Source organism: Aulostomus chinensis, chromosome 7, assembly GCF_037954235.1.
Source record: "Aulostomus chinensis isolate RoL2024-O1b breed Wild chromosome 7, RoL_Achi_v1.0, whole genome shotgun sequence".
Classification (NCBI taxonomy): Eukaryota; Metazoa; Chordata; class Actinopteri; order Syngnathiformes; family Aulostomidae; genus Aulostomus; species Aulostomus chinensis.
In genome coordinates, this window is record NC_141326.1 from 10,819,091 (window position 1) to 10,842,642 (window position 23,552).

A 23,552-nucleotide genomic window follows, 5' to 3' on the forward strand; every position below is an offset into this window, starting at 1 on the left:
ATAAGACGTGGAGGGCAACATCACACGTGTCACACTGGTCCCATATGCTATGTGTCATGTGTGCTATATCCTGAGGCCAGTGTGACATAGGAACATACTTCAATCAGGGTCTTAAAGCAGACCCAGCCATGGGCAGCAAATGGTCAAGGTAAGCCACTGATCTGGAGTCAGATTACTCTCATAAAGACTCCATACTGACAGCATGTAATCATATCTGATGTACTTGTGTGTAGAAGTACCCAACATCGTCTACTTCTTGTCACTGTAACACATTTATGTTTTAGTGCCCCCTATTATCATCCAGACACTGAGGGCAAAGGGTGGTCTGGTGGGTGGGGAGTTCACAGTGCCTTGTAGTCTTAAGGATACTGCAACAACACTCTATAATGTTTGAACACATGGCCCACAAAGATTGGGTGGTTTTGTCATTTCGACCAAAGTTTTTTTTTCGATATCACAGTTTGTGCTGTTCTGCTGTCTTACTGGGTCAGCCCTGCATGCTAACACTGACACACAGAGCACCGAATGTGGCAACAAAATACAGTCTAACAGGATGCTACATCATTTTGTCCTGCACACATAAAGCAGGCTGATATACAACCAACATTAAAAACATCTGAAGACTTGTTAGGGAACCAGCAGGATGGAGGGAAGAGGGTTGTATGTTTGCTGCTGGCTTGCCTTTGATGCTAACTCAGAGCACACACTGCTTGCTTATACTGTGTCTGGTCATTATTACATGTATGGGAGCCAGCTGGTGGTGTGCGCACGTGTTAGTGTGTGAGTGCATCAATGTGTGTTTAGGTCAAACAAACTTTGATGTTCCTTGATAATTTCACAAATTCACAAACTCAAAAAAATCTGGAGCATGTAAGGCCTCTGTACACGGAGCTGCATCCCATTTATATGCTGGAGTGTTACCTTGAGACAACTCTTTGTATATCAATTTAAGAACTTTAATTAACCACGAAGCACATCAGAACACTTACGACTGACATTTTTAACATACAGTCTCAATGGGAGCGAGACACACAGTTGCGTGGGAGGCCTGCAAGTGTGTTTTATTTTTTTTATTTCCCTATACACTCATACACTCACATTATAAGTAATAATCTTACCTTAACTGACTACAAATTCAGCTGCTAAATATAGTAAACTTACTCAAGTACAAATGTCACTGAATGATTTATCATCATTTAAAAAAAGAAAAAAGACAAAGAAAAAAGAAGCTTGTGTGACATTAGAGCATTAGTGTTAGGTTCCATGCTTTTTTTCTCAAACTCTCTGAAACTGGCCAGATGTAGATGTGAGAGGGACAGAGCATTCGAACTTTTCTCTCTCCAGCTCCATTTCTGGCACAACCATGTGTAATAACTGCCTCCATGAGAGACTTACTGAAAATGAGTGACATTATCCCTAACTTCTAACTTATGCCCTTCCCCCTCCGTGATGGACAGCTTCATATTTCGCCTATGATTGAGGCCATTCAGCAGCTTTACGCATTTTCCGCTGCTCATTTTGAACTGGTTATTTTCAATCACAGCTGCGTCTTTACTATCTGTGGGAACCCAACATGAGCCACAGTTTACTGTATCTAAGGCCAAGAAAAACAGAAGAAGTATCAGGTAATTTGTTGAATGAAAAGGACTCAGAACTGAATAGAGGGCAAGAACTATCACCGTTGTGTTACACAGGCAGACGAAGGAGTGTGTGAGAAGCTCCTAACAGAATTACAGGCCATTAGCACCCTAAAGCCCTTTAAACCAGCAGTCTTCAGGCTAATTCACACTCAAAAGGTGCAATTCATCCTGCATCCTATCAGCTGGAAGCTCCTGCTCACCTGTAATTTACCAACAGAAAATTAACACTTACTGAAGTGTTAATTTCAATAAAGGGCAGTGAGATTAGGTGGTCTGAAGAGGAGCTGTTCTCATGATTAAAGCCTTCTTGTTAGTTTGTGAAGGTGGATGTTTGCCTATTGGCAGTAGTTAGCTATTAAGCAGTAGTAGTCAACATCCTGAGCTAAATCAAATCCTATACAAATAAATTATAAATAATTGAACAATAATAATAATAATAATAATAAAGAAAAGTAAAACTAAATCCATGAAAGGAGAAGCAGTAGTATTAATTCATTCTCCAAGTTTGGCCTCCAAACATATTGGTGTCTAAAATTAGATGTGTGATTTCCCAGAGCCCCTCTTGTCTAGTCATGCATGACTCCCACCTCTCCTTGCTAAGTGCCATGCGTGGGGGATCTAAGTTGGGATTCTCCATGGACTCCATTTGTGGGCAGCGCAGGAAGTAGTAAAGGGTGTGGAGGGCGTCAGGCGACCAGGACACGGGCTGCTGGGGACGGGTGTGGCGGGCTGGACTCAGCCCCGGACGCACTGAGCTCAAACGCTGCATATGGTGCATAGCACGGGACACCAGGTCACCTGGAACAAAGGAAACAGGATATCGTACATCAGCATCAGTTGGTTCTGCTCATTATAAAACAAGATGTGCTTCTTAGTTTCCTTCACTTGGTCATCGCAATTTCAGAGAAATCTCTCTGGGTATTCCAGACCTAAACAACTACAACACTGCTCTTAAAAAACACAAGGGATCTCAGTATAAACCCAATGGGTCTTTTATCAAAGCGGATTTCCCCCTTTACTAAACCACTTACACTCAGTTGTCCTTTACTCATGACTTTCCCTCCGTGTTTTTGGTGGTATCTGCCATTAGCAGCGTCATTATCAGTAAGCAGAGCCAGATGGCCAGTCTAAACAGCCATTCATCTTTAATCACTGAGGGGTTAATAGGCTGACACCGGGATCACATGTCCTAATGATCCATTCCGCTGTTTTCTGTATTGCTGCTCTTTAATCACTGCACTCCACCTGGAAGGATGCAGGTTAATCAACTAGGAATTACATTTTGGAAGAAATTGTGGTGGGATTCACTCAACTGTATTGGTTGTTGAATATTTTTTTTTTTGGGGGGGGGGGGACAGCATCACTTGAAAAGCTGGAAGCTGCTTTGCATTGCTTTATTAAAAAGCTGACGCTCAAACGAATTCTCTCTCACCTTTGGGGTGGATTTGATTTCCAGAAAAAGACATGAACCAATCTTTTTTGGTTCCAGTTAAAAAAAGAAAAAAAAAAGTTTAAATGTTTACAGAAAAAAATGCATTTCTTGAAGCTCTGAGGATCAGAGTAACATTCTCCATTGCCGTTGTGATTATTGTACTTCCGTGTGACTCTGAGTTCTCTTAACTGTTTTACATTTGCTGAGCTCTGCTGTAATTCAATAAAATATGTCCTTATCATAACAACTGGTTGGAAATGAATGGTTGGAAACAATTTTTCTAATTGAATTTCTGTTTTCAGGAGTCATTGGGACAATTGGATGGCTTTTCTGTGATTTGAGGCTCCTGAGAAAAAAAACATCTACTTCCACAGACCACATGCAATTTTTAGTTCTTTAATTCAATGAAAAAAAGTGGCGTGCAAAGAATGAAAACTGTGGGACTGAGAAGAAGTTGAAGTGTTTAACCGCTTGTCCTACCAGCCTGGGATGTTACTACCAGACACTAATGTTACAATCTGAAGCATACAAGCTGAGCTGCAATCACAGACTTGACATACTGTAACTGATGAACTGTGTGAAAGTTCCATTTCTTGAGACCAGTCTGTGGTTTGAATTATGTTTCTCATAGTATGAGTGAGTAGGAAGAAGAGGCAACATGAGGGAGTGGGGCCAAGTTGTGTTTGGGATCGTGTAACGCTCATTTAGTATAAGTACCTCAGGGTTAATTTCTAACCAGATTACCATGACTGGGAGGCTGCTCAAGGGCCGAAGTCAGTTAAGCAGAATGTGTATTAAAGGGTTTAGAGAACTTCGAGGGGGGTTAGATTTGGGTAGCTCTCCCACAACAGACCCCACTTAAAGCTGAAGGGCTGTCTTTGTGTTAAGCACCACCAGCAGTCCACTCAGGAGGTCTCCCAGGAATTCTTGCCCACGATGGAGAACCTCTCCCTGGCTTTCAAGCGCATATTGCGCCCTGAGGCTAAACTGAGCTCCAGGGGTCACAAGGATATGAAATGGTCAGTCTTAGGTTACAGTTTATGCTGTAGTCCTCCTGGAGCCTGGGAGTCAAAACACTGAGACGTTTGCCTTACAAACACGTTCTCACAAAAACTGCTCCCTGCAGGAAAAGTGGAAGATAAACTAAGTTATTACAAAATATGAACCACAGAGCCTCTCAAGTCAACATGTTTATTTATGTTTTATACGGACTTTGTGGTATCTCACAGCGCTCATCGGCTCAAACGGCTGTAGCATAAAGCTCTTTTCATTTTGAGCAATATTTCCCTCTCGTCAAACCATCGCTGGTGGAAGAGCCTCAAATCAAGTATTCGAATGTGCCTGAAGGCAACTTTAATGCCAGTCCATTTCTAACTATTTTGCATATTTAGCTGAAATGTCCCATATCCTGCCACCCATTATCCATCATGTTTATGTATGCTGTGTGTTCCTGTGTCTGGCCAAGTCCAGTCCAGAGATCCAGCAGGATGGAGCAGCTCAGTACAGATGCTCCTGTGTCTGCCTGCTCTCATGAGCTTAGATCCGAGTGCCAAGCGCTCTGTGTTTTTGTTATGTGTACGCATATCGCTGAACACATGCCTGTGTGTGTTTGTAGGCATGAAAGAGCCTGAAGCATGCCAGGCCTGCCCAGAACAGCCCAGATTCACACCACTAGAGAGATGTGGCACAAAGAGTCCACTGAGCGAGTCAGAGAAAGAGAGTGTCTGTCTTCGAGGACATGTGTACACTTTCTTAATGCCTAACCAACGACAGCGGTGCATGAACGTGGCCTTGTGCTGGAAGAACAAATAGTAAAGTGTTAGCTGGTTTGGAGAGGGAAACCTATCCGCTCTCTCACCAACACTACTCTCCATCCCTCCTCCTCGGTCCTGACCCGACAACCTCACCTCTCCATGTTTCCATCATTACCCCTGACAACTTCCCCGACATAAATCCAAACCCTGTTTGAGTCCTCTGTGCTTTAACATCATATTCTACCTTTCCAACATCTTTTCTTCAGCCCCCCATCATTTATCTACTTTCTTGCATCAACTTTCTAAATGAAATTTTAAATGACCTGACATGGTCTCACATCCAAAAAACAGACAACTAAAATTTGATTCCAGGGAGGAATGGATGAGCAAGAATTGATATTGGAATTAATAAGCAGAATTGCACAATGTGATCCATGGATACATTTCAAATGAAGCCCTTCCTGGCAGTGATGCTACAATGGCAGTGAGGACCATTGTTTTTTTCTTCAAGCCTCATTTCAACATGATGTTCAGCTAGCACACACTGATTCAAGTCTGAGATGGGCTCTTCCACTTTTCCTTCCATGACTAAATTGGCATTCACAAGTTCGTGTGATGTTTGACAGCGAGGAAGCTAAACAGCGTTCAGTCACCATGTGGAGAAGATAAACTATTTGCTTCCTATTTACTGAACAGCGGATATTAGATAGCCTTTTACAATACCACACAAGGATCATGGTAGTGATAAAATACAAAGTACGGATATTATCTCTGAAAGGCCCTCGGCAGATGATCTTTTTTTTCTTTTCCTGTGTTCAGACTGTTGTAAAGTATTTAAAAAGCATGACAAATGGTTTATCATTTTTGAGAATCTTGACTAATTTGTAACAGTGGTTTTCTTGCTTGGAGGAAATTGAATAAATTAGAGTGATAACATAAAACAATCTGGTAAACTGGGTATATCGGGGAACACACATGCACCATCTTGAAATGACTCACTGAGCTCAGAGATGCTGCCCACACAGGTAGCCAGCAGGGACTGCTCCAGCGTCCTCAGCTCCAGCTGGGCATAGGCATCCTCCCTGCAGTCCACAGACGTCTGCTGGTTCTCTGTGTAGGGGCTGAAATGAGCCGGTAGAGACAAAACACCTATGGAGACAAACAAATGTATGATTAGGACAAAAATATTTATGAAGTTTACCGACAAATTTCTAAAAACTTCTGCAGCAATCCATCCACACCGCTCCTCAAGAAAAATTACTGCTGGTGTTTATTTACATGGTGTATTTGTAAGCCTGGTGACTTGTAATCCACACCGCTGAGGGCAAATAAACACACAAGGGAGCGTGAGTTGTGCTCTCAGCACATCCAGGAAAATAAACATAGAAGTGACATCAGGCTAATACAAGCCAAACAAAAGCCCACTGCATCAGTCCCACCCGGGGGGGGTTCACACAGAAATACTACCACCAAGAACAAGCCAAGACTTCAGAGGTAATGCACACATTGTTTTCTCTTTAACGTCACAGAAATGATTCAATATTTACTGCACGTGCTCAACATGCTTAATGTCCACCCAGCAGAGGTCTGCTGAAAGTAATAAAAGAGGCGTGATCACACAAATTGTACAACTGTCAACACTGATGTGATTCCAAAATGTGGGAGCAGTCAGTAAGATGGGGGTGGGGGTTGGGGACCAGCAGCATCCCCGAAAAAAAACCTGTTCACAGCATACAGATTAGGACACGAAGGGGGGTCACAGGATAAGGTAGATTTGTTTCTAGTGTTCAGAAATCAGCACCCTTCACAAAAAATCAGAGTTTAACAGAACTGATAGGATGCAAACTTATGGTTGTAATTGTTTTTAACATGCCCCAAAAAAAGTAGCTCCCTCGTTATAATACTACATCTACTACATAGCCAGGCTGTAAATGGGACTCATGGTATTTCCTCTTCACATGGACCCCTGGAGACCCAGTTAGCCCAGCCCAGCCAACTAATGTCTTTTACCAGAATATGAGACCTGTTTTGTCTTACAGGGTATATTCAACACATATAAAAGCATGCGTGAGGAGAATTCCCTCAGTTTATAAAATCAAAAAATAAATGATGATGAATTATGGTTAAACAGGAGATTTGCTATTTTATTCTACGTGACAGATGGATGTCAGACTACTGGCAGTAAGATATCATCATTCTTACATAAGCTGCAGAGGGCATCCTGTTCTCTCATTGCTGCCCCCCCCCGTGGTTGCTGCACTTCAACTAAAATTTTGACAAGTGATGCAGAGAGAGCCATTAGTACGTCTGCTGGCTGTTAGATCTTCATTAACTTCAGCTGTTTGGAAATGTGGAGCCATATGTGGTTGTTTAAGTTCAAGAGTGTGCTTCGAGCAACAGAGCAGCTAGCTGATCTGGGTAGACGTGGCTAGCTGCCTAAAAATTCACCTTTACTTTGGCTCTTGTATGTGTGTGGAGCACATTGCCAAGCCAGAGGAAATGAGTGGTGGGGGTGGGGTATCTGAGAAGGGGAATGGAAAGAAGAACGATGATCAGTGCAGGTTTGTGATTTATTTAACCTGAGGAAGAAAAAGAAGCATCGACATCTCACACTCGCTCTCCTTGGGCTACCATCCCTATGATGACAATTCCATGTGCACCGGTGTCCTCTCATGGGGATCTGTAGAGGATCTCAACAAGAAAAAAACCCTCATTTGTGGAAAAAAATCCATCATTTGACTATGAGGTTTCTTCCTGTCGGCACCCCATGATGTACATGAGGGGATCTAAGGTCAAAAGGATTTATTTTATAACCAATAGTTAACCAGTACTCCTTTTGAACAGAATACTCTAGTTACAGGACATGAGTCCTGTGCAATTTCCAAAGATCAACATAGCTGCTTTTTATAAGATGTTTTTTTTTTTAAATGTATTATGATGTTCCGTTGAGTGTTTGAAACATGCTCTGTAAATAAACTTGCCTTTACTTTTTAGACAATTCGTATGGATGCATTTGATTCAGATGAGGGGGTGGAGCTTAAGGAGCCTCACATCAGCACACACTTTGATATGAGCCCTGTTTGCCAGCAAGCAATGAATAATAAGTAGCGGTGTGTTGAATATTAAGTAGTGCTAAACATTAGAGGATAATCTGGATATTTTTCCGCCTGGATGATGTGCAACACCTAGCAAAAGGTTTCATAGGTGATTTTTGGGGGGGGAAGTGACACATGCTGATAACAACACTTGCTGCGTCTTGCAGACCATGATGTTTTCACAGTCTACTTTGGGATGCTAACAGTCTGTCAAATAAGAGGCAAAATCCTTCAGCAGAGTAGGCTATACCTGCTGCAGACACAGTACCCTGGTATCTGCACACAAGAAAGCACGGCAGCCATTAAATCACTCAGCCATATCTTTGAGGCCAGGAAACGTCCTAGAGATAATACTGCTACTTGCTGGCAATGAATGATGATTGTAGTTATTTATGAGCCCGCATTTCTGTCGGAAATAGTTTTTAGAGAGTGATAAAAATAATCGGAGCCTAACACTTCGGAAAACGGAGCCCAGGTAGCGTGTCTGACATGGCTAATGATGCAAGCAGAGCATTGCGTATGCTGGATGTTGCCATCATCCAGCTTCTACAGCAAACAAGTGCAGAGAGGTAAATGGTACACAATAAGCTCACAGAGAGAGGGAAAGGTTCACTTAAGTGCTTCATAAATGAAAGACACGTGATAAGAATTAGAGATATGTTTACCGCGACAAAATAATGCTGCCTAAGGGAATCCAGTCTGATATAGAAAGTGTAACTTCAGCTTTCCCTCCCTCTTTCTCTCTCGTACTTTCTCTGCACCATCTGACTTGTATAATATGTGCTGACTCTCCATTCCTGTACAATGGGACTGGCTGCCTCTAGCCGAGTGCTACTGCAGGAGAGAACGAGCTTGTCAGACAAACTGTACACAAGTTGAAACATGTCCCCGTGGACTCACTCAAGCACTGAACATCTGCATAAAGAGAGTGTCTGTACTTCAGTGATGAGTCACTTCAGGTGTTTCAATCATTCGAGTGAGGGTCTGGCTTCTGCAGCTCACTAATCTCTCCTTGACATGATGTTTAGTACACATCTGGAGCTCAAACACTTTCTATGGAGACTTTGGCTTTGGCTATACTTTACTGTGTTAAAGTTAATGCTCAAACTAAATTGCTTCACTGTGTTTTATTACTTTACGGCCACCATGGTGGCCTTCCAGAGAGCTATAGTTGTTACTGTATGTGATCATCTTGAGTCGACTACGTGCATACATCCAGAGGTCCATTTTACAAGTTTATGTCTCATTACTGAGTGAAGGAAACAGAACAGCTCACTCTAGACTCAGACAGTATGATGAAATGTGCCAAGCTTCTGATTGTGGAACATCAGAGCGTGATATCAACTCAAACACTGACGCAGCATTACACCGGTGTTGTTTGGGTCCCTGTAAACAAACAAACAGCACCATAATGGTGGTGTCATTTCTGCAACAGTATTGAGTAAATCCGTTGGGAGTTACTCAGATTTCATGTCATGTGATTCACAGAGAACATCACACAGTTCTTACTCCAGTGTTTAAACTCTACCTACATGAATACAATTACAAATAGTAATAAACGAGTAAAATAAAGGAGCCTGAAACCAGTTTTGTATGTATTTACAGGTCAAAAAAACATCACATTTGTGCCTCTTTAAAAGGCAAAATACATCAGACGGCACAAACCTGACACTTCTACAAAACAACCTGCTCCTATATTTAGCAGCAAGCTTGAAATAGATGGGTCAGAGTTGAACTCATCAGAAATGCTGATGTAGTTTCAATTGATTCTGCCATTTTCCTTCAAGGCTGTGGCAAATATTTGCACACCACCACTCTCAGTAGTTCCCAGAGTCCCACCCTGTTGCCTGCTTCACCGCTGAACCCCAGTCTGCGTCATTTGGACCTAATGTAGGTCCACAATCCAACCAAAGCCTGTCCCCACATCCACCACTAATATCACAGAAATATCGGCAGAAGTAACAACAGGAATATGTGAGACACTGAAGGGCGTGAGGCATGGGGGTGGGGGGGGAGATAAGACACAAGGGATTCATTCTTTTGTGGCCATTATGGTTCCATTTCTGAGGTTGACCAAGCAAATGTCATGTGGGAGTCCCAGCTACAAATCACAGCTGAAACATACCACAAAGCCTGTGGCGGTCCCCAGCCCATTCAAACGGTCGCTCAAAACCATCACAGCTGCTCCTGGCTCAGCTGAGCTATCACTCACAATGTCGGATAAACAGAGGTAACCAGGCCAGTAAAATCTAGTAACTGCTTTATTCTGCCAGCTAAACTGTCACATTCAGTTAGTGTCTTTATGAGTGACATCACATTAGCAAGTAGAAGTGCACCCAAGTGTGCAAACCTCCACAACGGTCCATGTAATATTTCATCAGGTTGCATGAAAACTGGCCTCAAAGTTTTTATGTAATCCTTCTGGGAATAAAAGAGTGACCTCCTAACTGGCAAAGGTGATAATGTCATTTAAGCAGATTTCCTACATTGTCAGAAAATCATATCAAATTCAAACTATGAGTGGCTATTAAGCAGAGACAAGGAAAAAAAAAACTATTCTTGATAGAGCTGATGCAAGTGAAGACATTCCTGGATTTCCCACTTACCTTGAACCTCATTCTTAACAGCTTTCATGTTATCTCTCCATTCGCTCCACTAATATTTTGGGAATATTTCAGTTCACTGATGGCTAAAAATAAGCAGATACGAACAAAAAAATAACTCAAACTTTTCAGAGCATGGAATCCCCTCCCTAACCGGGACCCAGGCATTCTTCACTTGTGATATGCAACTAGCATGTAATGACACACGGTTTACTTTTGAAGAGATTCAGACCTTGAAAATCGCTTTGTGTGCGATGCCATATTCTTTCACAGCTTGTGGTTTCATTTCCCACCAGCTCGGCTCTGATAAAACTACATTCTTGTACCATAATTGGTCTGCATGTGCTGAATTGTTTTGTCTGGCGCAGAGAGTGTGTGAGAGACAAGGACATGATCAGGTTTGCTTAGAGAATGTGTGTGTGAGCGTGCACAAACACACGGACACAAGTAAACAGCTGCCTCGCCTCCTTTAACAGCCTCTTCATTCATTACAGGGTGGATGGATCAGAGAGCCAGGGAAAGGGTGCTTCAAAGCCACTTCCCCTGTGCAGAATTGGGCTCCGATCTAGGGCAAGGGGGCTAGTCCCTGTTTGTAGGATGGAGGGTGGAGAAGCACACAATAGAACACTGTTTGACAAAGCCCTGATTCTTGGTCTTACATACAACAATACACACACACACACACACACACACACACACACACACACACACACACACACACACACACATGCTTCTTTTCATGTAAGTGGACTCTTAGAGCCAGATGTGATCCTTCAGTCACAGACTTGGCCTCTTGTTTTCCCATCAGTAAAGACTAAAAACCACCTGTCTTTCACACATCTAACTTGACCCACACCCACACCACATTCTTTTTCTCCTGAGTGCCCCCCATACACACACACACATGCGCGCGCACACACACACACACACACACACACACACACACACACACACACACACACACACACACTATTTAATGGAGGCACTGAGCACCAATTATTAAGGTAAAACAGTAAGACCAATGAATGAACATTCATCTGACGGTTTTTGTGCCTCTATAGGTGGTTTTGATATGTGTGTTAAACAAGGGGATTCGTTTTACTCTGCTGCACAACTGTAAATGAAATATTTCAGCTTTCTGGGTTAAAAATACTCATGTTTGCTTGCTGTGGTTGGCCTTCCTCCTTGATCCTTATCTAAACAGGATTCAAATTGGACAGAGGGGCCTTTAGAACGTGGAAGTGGTCTGTGAGTATTTAGGCTAAAAATAATCATTCATCTGACAAGTCATGTCTTTCAAAACAACCTACCTATATGGAGTTGGGGGCAGACAGAGAAGCATTCATACGCTAAATTACCTCGTGCACTCTGGATTAAAATGACCGCTCACCATAATATTTGCATCTGAATCAAGAGGCTGATTTACAAGCTCTTGAGGCTACAGACGTTACTCATCTCTCTGTCACACTCGTTAGAACCTGATAAATCCCCCACAATGATAGACAAGTGACGTGGGGTCTGGTCGATGTGCCCGACACCTCTGGTGACCCCTGAGCTGCAAGGGGTCATGGGTCAGGCTGGCTAAATGAGGAAGTCACCTTATCAGCTGTGTAAAAAGCACCCCCCACACACACACAAACACACGCAAATAATCACTGCAAGACACAAGTAACAAAAACTAGAGGGAGAAGAAAGTATTTGGTAGTTGGGGAGGAAAATATATGTATATGTTTGAAGGTTAAAACCAAGATCTGAATGTTTAAAATAAGCTATTGAAAGTGTGAAAATTTGCCCCTCGTCCAGACTGAGAGGGAGAATGGTGGATCTGTCTGCTGTTCGAGGTCTGTCAGGAATGCTTGGGTGCAAAGCTGCAAAGATTATATCTGACTCTCCACTTCACTGCATATTCTGAATCTTCAAAGCTGGGTGTGTTAGAGAAACTGTACTGGGCGTGTTCAGAAATGCATGCTGCTGCTGTAAAGATGAGCAACCAGTCAGAGAGGCAGAGCATCTGGCTCAGACACACACTCACGTTGACTATCAGCCAGATCTGTCATGCTGAAAGGAAGATGAGTACAGTTTGATGTGTTAAGAGCATATAAACCAGAAGCCTCTCAATTCAGATGCTAATATTCCAAAAGCATCTGGCTCATTTAACACTTGAAATGTTCTTGAATTCAATCTGAGGTGATCGAGCACATGTGTACAATATGAATGTCAAGTTGTACATGTGGTCTAGAATTTACCTACCACACACACACACACACACTTCCACACACAAAGGAAACACGTTTATTCACAGATGAATTGGTAGCGGTAGGATTCGGGACGTCTGGCCTTGGTTTCCCACAGCACTGATAAATACAGCGTAAACCCCTATGCACAACTAACCCTAATCCTAAACATGACTTAGATTTTTTTCCCACTTACCCTCACCCTTCCCCTTCATTCAGGCTTCCCAAGTCCCCCCTCTTTCTCTAATCATGTTTTATATTTTACATTCCATGCCAACTGTGGTGCCTGTGGCTATCTAGTCTCATTCAAAATTCCTTGTTGCCATATGTGTGCAGCAAAGGGACGGTACAACAGCATGACTGTATGACATAGTTTTATATCTTTCACTGACTTATTGTTGAGTACTGGGGCTGGAAATATACTGTACATGGAGGCTGGGTTTGTTTTCTTTAATGACAGAGTATGACGGATATTACACACACTGCAATAGCACATTTAACCTCAAACCCGCCCCCTCATGACAGAATTCCCTTTTACTATAGAGATGATGTCACCACCACCACCATCCAAAACCCTGCCAGGAGGTGTGTTTGACAAATAAAAACACCAAAAAATGGAGCAATATATAATAGTAGTTGTACATGAACAACAGTTTGAGAACAACAGTTCATTTTAAAGCTTATAGTAAGGAACCAACCTACGTATCAATGGCTGACTGTTTTAGGTGTCTGTTTTAAAAAGAAACACCCTTTTAAGAACAAGCTGTTCTCTATTCCACACTTTGAAAACACTACAGGCTGCAGGCTGCAGGCTGGGCAAAGGGGCACCGTGCGTGCGTGCGTGCGTGTGTGTTTGTGTGTGTGTGATCAGCTCACTTTCTTTCAACTGGACGGTCTACAGAACGAGAACAGAGAGCCAGTCAGTTGGGAGGGCAGACAAGTCGTTCATTGAGCAAAGAGCTGAAACTGAACTCCATAGATGAGCAGTTCTTAAAATACAAATCATAAAGATCCACAAAGAACGTTCTCTTTATGATAAAGGTCAGTTCATTAAGGTCACTCAAACAGTTGAACAAGTTAAACTCAGACCTGTTTCATGACAGAATGGTTTGAACTCTCTCTGAAAATTTGAATTTCAGACACTTAATTTGGAGAATGGGAAAAAAATGACAGTGGAGGAACGCTGTGTGTGACTGACACATGGTCATGTTAAGAGGGCAGGGACTCCAAGTTTTGTCCTGAAGTGATTCTAAAGCAAAAATCCACACCAATTCTTAATCTTCAAGGAAGCGTTTAAAGGTGGCTCGGTGCCTAAACATCTCCACTGTCAAAAGCTGTCCTCAGCCTGAGGGTGTGACAATGATTAGAAAAAGGAGCAGAAATCCAGTTGTGCACATGGCAGAGTTGTACAGCCACTTACGTCAGTCTGCACTCTTGTATGCAAAATCCGGTCAAGAGTGACATGAACACATTTATTTGTGACTATAATTTCACAGTAGTATTGTGACTCATCCCATCAACAATCAACACATTTATTAGTGCTTTAACTGCTTTTGTTCTTGAGCTTTAGTGAATGATCAACTTTACACAATGACAGAAATTAACAAAAAAATAATCTGAACAAAAGACTCTTGTCGCTCACAGATGCATATGGCATTTTTCCAATTCTAGCTTGACAGCGGCTTCAATAACTTTGTTAATAATCATGACACTTAAAGTATTAAATGAAGCATTCTTTTTTTTGGCCCTTTTTTTCTTTCCTCCATCATTTATGTTTTACACACAAAAATCCGGCATTCACGCGTTAGCTCAGACATTAATTAACACATGCTGTGCACAGTGACACTGACAGACTGTCGCAGGTAATTCACTGAAGTCAAAAAATAAACTCACAGCACAACATGTTCGGATCCCAACTCGTCTTGCTGCAGAGGCTATGCTGCAGTTCTCACAACCCAGCAAGCGGTTTTGATGGAGGGACTTAGAATCTGACGTTTCAAAGACCTGCATCCAAATTCCCCCTTGTAAATCTAAAGCAGCTTTCTGCTGATTAACATTCCATGTTGGGCAGAGTAGGGAGCAAAATCATGACGCAGAACGGAGTGAGACCGATGGGAAAAAAAATAAGGGTGGAGGGGGGTGTTGGTGGATGGATTATGATCAGGACTGGAGGTTCACTCGCTCTTTCAACCTCATGTCCTCCTTTGTCAAATTTCCTCTCAAACCGAATCTTTCTACTCTGTTTAACAGAAGAGTGGAAAAGAAGCTCAGGAAACAACACGCAAACCACTTTCTGGGCAGCTACTGACTCTTACTCACACACACAAACACAAGAGTGTGTTCTACATGACTTTGTGTGTGTAAGACAAGGTGTGGCCTGTATGTACTCCAGACAGTAGTGGAAGAGCTGCTGTTGGGTTAGCAATACTGCACCTCAAAAATAATGAAAAATATATCAGTAAAAAAGATTTATATTCATTTCCTTTATATAAATAGAACATTTACAGAAAGTAATTAAATAATCTAAAACAAGAGCACTCATTCGAGAGAACATGCCCTGTCAGTACAATATTCTCAATTATTTTATGATTGCATTTGTTTCAATATGCATTGCAAATTCTGACCAAATTCAAAAAGTTTTGCACATATAAAATGAGCTGCGGCCACACGGTGGTGCAGTGGTCAGCACTGTCGCCTCACAGCAAGAAGGTTCTGGGTTCCAGTCCCGGCTCGGGCACGGGATCTTTCTGTGTGGAGTCTGCATGTTCTCCCTGTTCCTGTGTGGGTTCTCTCTGGTACTCCAGCTTCCTCCCACAGTCCAAAGACATCAAGAGGGGACGAGGCTGATTGATACTCTGAATTGACCGAAGGCGTGAGTGTGAATGGTTGTCTGTCTTTATGTGATGGACTGGTGACCTGTCCAGGGTGAACCCCGCCTCTTGCCTGAAGGCAGCTGGGATAGGCTCCAGCCCCCGCGACCCTTAACAGGATAAGAAAATGAATGGATGAATCTCATGATTTTATGTAGTCATCTACAAAGAAGCTAAAAAAAAACAGCTTGATGCAGAACTACTTCCAGAGCATCCACTCTCATCACACTCCGATTAAACATGCATTAAAAACAACCGGCGACCATTCCGACCACTCTGGACAATCAACAGAGAGGATGAGTGTGCATTCTTTCATGAGCATCACAACTCAGCATCATTTCACAGCAGCCGACAGTGAATGGACCTGAGCTTTTGTTCACATGCTTCTTTGTCTGCAATAATGAGTGGGGCTGACTACCATTATCTGCACTATTGTTGACAACTGTGCTCACTGTGAAAAAGCAGGTCGATGTTGGGAGGGGATGCTGCTGGTCAGGGTGGGCAGGGCACCTCATATAATTAGTCGAGAAATCAATGCCACTGCTAGAACATGTCTAAGAGAGACATACTGGTTATAAATAAATGGACCACCCAACCTCAGACATACGTGCTGACATTATGATAAATATCTGTCCACACACACACACACACACACACACACACACACACACACACACACACACACACACACACACACAGGGGGGTGTCAAATGCACAAATCAGATGGTCATGTTGATGACAGCCAACTACAGATAGCAGGTCTAAGTATGACCTGGGTGTGTGAGGGACCTGGAGGGCATGTCAGTTTGTCTCACCTCTTTAGTGAGAGGCAGTAAACTACCTTTAACCAGACCAGTTCTCTTATTCAGCAAGCTGCATGACCCATCTGGCACCCGAGGGGGTTTACAGCCCGTCCCTGACCCTCACACACACCCAGTACACACCCTTGGAACATACACTGAACACAGAGGGTGTGTCCAGACATTAAAAAGGAGCATCCTCTCATTCAGTTATGTCACCTCCTGACCTCACACACACACACACACACACACACACACACACACACACACACACACACACACACACACACACACACACACACACACACACACACACAAGTGTATGCCACTTTCAGCTCTTCTGAGCTAATGGGTGCCCATATGGTGGCCACTTAAAGTCATCACACACTAAAACAAAGCCTCACTGTGTCCCAATTGGAATCATGACACATACACAACAGACCTGGGGGGTCCAAACACCAAACTGTTCAAACTGATGCTTTAAATCAAACAAAACAGACAATACCTCTATAAAGAGGACCTAAGTTGACATAACTTGACCCTAACCTCCACAAAACACGACACAGACACACACTTGAAGATATTTGACCAACAGCGACAGAATCTTATACCAGGACTGATAAAACTATCACCTCCGCCTTCCCCTTCCTGTGGAAATGATATGAGCGTGTCTGGACTTGATTTCACAATTTGTGTTCTACAGGGAGAAAGCAGGCAACACTAGGAATAGATAAACATTCATCATAAGAAACAGGTTGAACAAACAAAAGGAGGTTAACACTTCCACTAACAGAAAGACCCAAGAGTGTTTTCCCATGCTTACTCAGAGTATAAAGGTGAGGGAGGCATCATGAGTCGTGCCTGAAGGAGACTTTGATGGCTGACTGTGTACAGTATTTACTGACGCTCGGGTGAATAAAACAACAGGTGCCAGTCATCTTGACTCACTTCTTCAAACACTGCATCAGTGTTGCAGCTACATTACAACATGTAAACAAGTCACAAACCCAGACTGATGAGTGTTTGCCTCTTCCTCTCTGCAGGGGGCACCTGCTCACACATTCCTCAGCCCAAACATGGCAGCAAGGCAAATAAAAACATGGGAGGTGAGCATATCTGTGTGTGCACATGTACACGGGGTGTGTTTGCTGCCATGTGCGTTCCCAGCTGTTACCCCCGCAGGTGCTAAGGCAAGCTTGACTCAGTGTGTGTCACTGAAATACTTTATAAGGTCACCACAACCACTTCAGCCAGGTTTAATCTCAGTTTTAACAAGATCTTCCATGTGCGTAAATGTGGATAGGTGCATAGGAGTCTACTGTTTCAGGGGTCTCTGTGGACAACCCACTAACTACTCTAGCAGCAGATGGAAAGAGAAGGACAAAAATCACAGATGAAAAGAGATATCACCTCTAGAGAGACTGTTACCTTTCTCCATCTACATTTCCTCCCATCCTTCCATGTTTATTTTAACTATAAAACCAGAGCACTCTAACAAACAGAGCACTTCAAGAAGTATACGCAATGTCAAAGCCAAAGGCCATTTGTCTTTTAACTGCTTAGGAAGCTGTGTGTGTGTGTGTGTGTGTGTGTGTGTGTGTGCATGCGCACGCTTTAATGCATTTCTTCCTGAGTAAGAGAGAAGACCAAGTCAATTCAACTGATGTTCCCACAATGCTTTCCAAAGCCACAATGGCTAAATAATAGCTGAAAGACTTTTAGCTCTTCTCAAAAAACAAAAACACACACCCGGGTTTATACACACGCACTTTTTATACTGCCCACATTGTACTTTAAAGAATAAACGCTAAATTGAAATTAACAGAAAATAGCTTGGCAGGATGATGACAATAAATTATCAAAGGACACACACCTCTCCAGTTATAGTCCGAATGGCAGAATATGGAAAAGCTTACAGACGACTGCGTGGTCGACTCAGTCATACTTGTAATATGTGCTGAGTGTCAGGCTCTAACCACCGTGGGTATTGTTAGTAAATCATGGCTGGAGAGAGGTGCTAGCCACATCCTGACCACACACACACACACACACACACACACACACACACACACACACACACACACACACACACACACACAACTACCCTTCCCAGAGCAACCCTTTAAAAGAGTGGTATATGTGGGTGTGTGAGTGTTCAGAGGAATGTTTACGTGTACCAGATTGGTGGGATGGGGTGGAGTGGGGGGTGTGTGTGTGTGTGTGTGTGTGTGTGTGGGGGGGGGGGTCCTATACTTGCACATGCTCATGCAGCTCCTGTACAAACAGCAGGCTGAGTGACAAATCTCTTTTTTGTTCTTTTCCCACTGTTGGGTCTGTCTGGGTGGGATGATGATGACGACGATGGCTGAACATGTATGCCCCACTGCTCTTCATTAGTTCCTGCAGTCGTACCTTGTCTGACAAAAATCCCTCTCTTTGTACCTAATCCTTCACCTTTTTATCTTGTAGCCTTGAAGTGAGTTTACTTCCTGTCCCTGTCCAAAATTTACAACATGCCTTGTTTTGCTTGCTTGGGAAACCCTGTGACCACAAATGGCTAGACAAACAATGGAAGAGGCTTATGGGACATTTCATTCAACTGATTGCCAAGTATTCATGGTTGGGATTTGGATGACCCCAAACAGAACAAAACACACTCACACACATTGTTTCTCTACCCTGGGACATCTTCTGTTCTCCAATTTCAGCCTGTGAAGTCTCAGCTGAGGTTGCAAAAACTGCAGGATGATAATTGCCTGTGTTGTACCTTCTGCCTCTTAGGAGGAAAGTAACACACACCAAAATGAAGATGGGAACAAGCTAGGGAGAACTTGTGTGAAGAAACAATTCTGAGTGGAGACCTGTGGTGGTATTTCAAGAAGCATACTGAAAATAAGGCGAAGCCCAGCAGCCGTCCTCGCAACAATTACCCAGAGATTAGTGAGTGTATTTAAAACTGGGATCAGCGTGTTGATAAAATGATGGCTTCCCCAGCTGGTTTCCTAGAGCAGAACTCCTACAGGAAGCAGCAGCAGCCCTGTGCAAGAATGCTCTCAGCCAGAGGAGACCTGGCAGAGAGCAGCCAGATGACTGCTGAGATGGACGACTGAAGGCTGGAGAAGTGAGAGAAGGAATACGAGACTTTGGGAGATAGGAGGCAAAGGAGAGGCCAGTACCTCACTGATTTAATTTTCAGACTGTGGTGACACACAAACCAGCTCGCAGACATGCACGCACTCATCCACGACAAAGATAGCCCAAAACAGGAAGCCAGAAAGTGTTGGAGATGGCATTCAGAAAAGTACAAGCCAAAGCATGAATAGTACTTGACCTCATTTTGAAGCCAGCTAACTGCTGACCTCTCTCTAGCTACCATCACAAGTCGGCCAGAGGGTAATTGCAGCTTTCTGAGCACAAGTGCACGAGAGCCAAGAACCACAAGGCAGGTTCATCTTTGCCTGCTTTTTCCCTCTGTGCTTGTCATTGTCCCAGAATCTCAGCATTCCTCTTTGCTCTGCTGCTTGTCCATCTCCACCAAGACGGAGCAAGGTGGAAACATGAAACCCACTTCTGACAACACTGGGAATTGACCGGCACATGTTCAACCATTTCAAAACACACACGAGTTCAATTTCTCAGCTTGTACCAGTATTAGCAGCACAGTCAACAACAGCATGGAACTATCGCGACTAATCAAACTCACATCTTGTATCTCTGTTGTCAGACCCTGATGTGCGCATTGTGGTGATTTCTGTGTTTAACCATCATTTAGCACTACATTTATCATTATCAATTCACTGACTATCATTTAGTGTCATACTGCAACTCTGTTTTCATTTTACCCATGTTGAGGCACCTTGCTGAATGTCAGATGTGTTATTTTTTACACTTTTTGTATAAATATACAAGGTCTTGAGTCCATTAAACTCACAGCAGAGGTCACACTGTCCTGCCTCCACCGTGGGTATCAGTATCATCTCTTGTCAAGAACCGTTCCAAAAAAGCCAGCTATTTCTGTGTGTTTTAACTATTCTGGGATATAAAAACCCATTGTTAGCCCTGATTGTTCCTTTCCTTTCTTCTTCAGAGACGGCTCGCGTACTGTGCTGAGAAGACGTTCACCATTAAAGTGTGAAATGACTTTCAAAGCCTCTTGGAATCATTTTTATTCTTACAAAAATGACCACAACACACCCATATATACAGACAAAAATATAAAATTTACACAAACATATGTTTTTTATTTATTCACTGTCTCCTACACACACAAAAAAACAACAAAGACACACACAAGCATGATGTTATTGGTTTCCTCTTATTCCCTTTGCGGGAGATAATGATGGCATTTCAAGATTTGTGTGCGGAACACAGTAGAAACAGACAGTCAATTGAAGAATGAATGAGAGGAGGGAGGCTGGGTAGGAGAGAGAGATGGAGCTCTTGTGAAGTTTTCACAGGGTCAGGACAAGAAGAGGGGCCTCCGCAAAAGTTTGTTTCTCTCAGCATGGGGATGGAGACGATGGTTATCCATCCAGGCATCCTGAAAGTCATGAATCTTGGTTTCCTTTTCCTCTTTCACACAGACACCCGAGCGAGGTTCAGAAACGTTAAATCCTGAGAAAACCCCAACTAATGCTGACGGTGAGAATTCCTTTCCATTGTTATCTGCTGTTTGCGACTTATCAGTGTGTGTTTCTATCTTGCCTTTCGTGTGCGTGCATTATCTATGTCTATTCAGACAGCCGGACAGGGCTGTGTTGTTACCAGAGTCACAGAGATGCACTAAGATGTCTCCAGCTCGTGTTTTCACATGTTGGCCTGAGTCTTGCTAACTGCTTCACACACTCTTTTGTCTTTTCATCTGAGATCAGATGCTTCATGTCCTTCTTTGAGGACCCCTTTTGTCAAAACAGACATTTCACTGAAAAGCACAACTAACTTATACAACATGAGCTCTGGCTCAGCTGACCAATTGGGTGGGTGTTACAGTATTTATGACTCGCTGACCTCCACGGTCCACCCCCCCCACCCCCCCCGACCACCTTACACTCCTCACACATCACTCACACACACTTCCCCTCTAAGCACCTGACTGGACTGGTGAAAGGCTCCTTCTGTAGGGGACTTAGCTGAAAGTTCCCAAAAGTTAGAACTATAGACAAAGCACTGAATTGTTGTTGGGTTTGCTTCATGACAGAGAGCTGTGTTGACCCTCCCTTGCTTTCAATCAGAGCAAATGCTTTAACTACCGTCAGGCTGCCACTGAGAGTTCATTTACAACATTTTTTAGCAGACGCGCCATGAGGCCAGGATACGTTTGTAAAGTAGATGCACCGTTAACTAATACGAAACACATTGAATATGAGGAGAATGTTTTTTTCAAAGGACCTTTAATTTGTCATTCTCGTACCTACAGGCCATGAAGGAGGAACCAAAGTCTCTTCTATAAGGTTTCAGGGCCAAAAGAGGGCTGAGACAGAGTTAACCAGCATCAGGTGTGATGAGCTGATAAACAAGCTGGCACTGAGACTGTTTTTCAAGGCTGTCAGTTGAGAAGAGAGAGAGGCATGGAGTGCCGCTTTAGCCATGCTCAGTTTAACTGCTGTCTGACTTACTTCCTCTACGCACGTATACACACACACACACACACACACACACAAACACACACAAAACCACAGAGAGTTGTTCAGTATACTAATAGAGACCCTGCAGAATTCACCAGTTCAATTCATCAAAGCAAAGTGAGACATGATCTGCGTTCACTTTTGAAGAAAAGCAACATCTTCATAATGATTTAGCTGATTGAGAGAACAAGAGAGAAACTGAAGACACTCGAACAAGGCATCTTTTTGTCAGTGTGAAATTCCTGCGCATACCATCCCATTCCCTCTTCTGTCCTCGCCCTCCACCCATCTGATGCTCAATGGGCAGATTATCTCAATGCTGGAAAGGAAACTTGGCCCCCATCTCTAGGACAGAGTGTATCATGTCCAGTACTGTCTGCGACCCTCCAGCGACACGCAGATGGCCAAAACAACACAGATAATGGATGGAAAGAGGACACTCGCACAGAGATACAGAGCAGATGTGTCTGAATAGACAGAGGTTATGGAGGTGAGCCCACATGCAGGCAGTGATAAACAGATGGAACCCAAAGAAGTGGGAACAAACCCAAAGACATATATCCTGAATAGAAAAGCAGGAACACAAACAAAAATGTCTAGTTCAATCTTCTTATCGGAGCAGCCGTATGCATGCTGGCAATGAAGCTGAGCAAGTTGTACACCCCCATACAAACACAAGGAGACAGGGAGTTAACTCCTCAGCATTTTCAAAGGGAACACATAGACGGGGTGATTATGTGTAATAAGGAGTCTGCAGCGGAAATGCAGGTCGAACTAATGATGCCTGCCTCTGTTCTGCTGCTGTCCCCTAAACAGGATCTATGCCACCTTAAGTCTTAGAGTTACACCTCCTTCCGGCCATATAGGGCTTAGTTGTTCCCTGGAAATAGATCTTCTTCTGGTGACCTATGCATCTGAACTGTTTATTTTGGTTTCGGGAAAGAGGCCACATGTGGTGGATGTGCTGCGCGGATCTTATCGACAGAAAGCGAGTAAAGGCTGTGGCCAAGTGCGTCCTGTCTTGACAGAGTCTGTTTTCCTGCGCGAACATGTGTTCTCCATATGGCCCTGCTCAATGTGTGCTCCTTCACTCCATTAACCACAAGGGAATTCCAGGAGGCCTTACTGTACACGCGTTTGGTCTAAATATGCTATGTGTGTAGCTGTGGCTATTTTAATCACCACTTGTATATCTGGTCAACCTTGAGGCAACAGGTGAGGTTTTGAGGAAATAAGACTAGTTTACGGGATTATAGATGAAAAGGACCAAGGTTTAGAAAAATATATGTACGATGAAGTGGAAAGAGTAAAAAGACAGACGAACATGAAAAACAAACTGCCCTTCGCTCAGGAGTTATAAGCATGTTGTTCACCAAGTGGGAACTGCTCAAAAAAAGAGTTGAGAATCCATATATCTGCATCAAGCTGCTACAAGTTTCACACACGAGAGTGCAACAGAAGGTCCGAGGGGATACCTGCAGGGAGGGTCATTTGTGCATT

At 43.3% G+C, this 23,552-nt stretch overlaps 1 protein-coding gene across 2 annotated transcripts in view; it reads right to left on the minus strand.

Moving 5' to 3' along the window:
• The window catches only part of abtb2b (ankyrin repeat and BTB (POZ) domain containing 2b), a 45,942-nt gene that overhangs the window by 8,975 nt on the left and 13,415 nt on the right, over nt 1-23,552 (minus strand). For both annotated transcript variants that reach the window (XM_086208373.1, XM_086208372.1), the window contains exons 2-3: nt 5,826-5,975; nt 2,228-2,438 (exon numbers count right to left, since the gene is read on the minus strand). In XM_086208373.1, the coding sequence (XP_086064499.1) occupies nt 2,228-2,438; nt 5,826-5,975 (361 nt within the window). The remainder of the gene's footprint in view (nt 1-2,227; nt 2,439-5,825; nt 5,976-23,552) is intronic.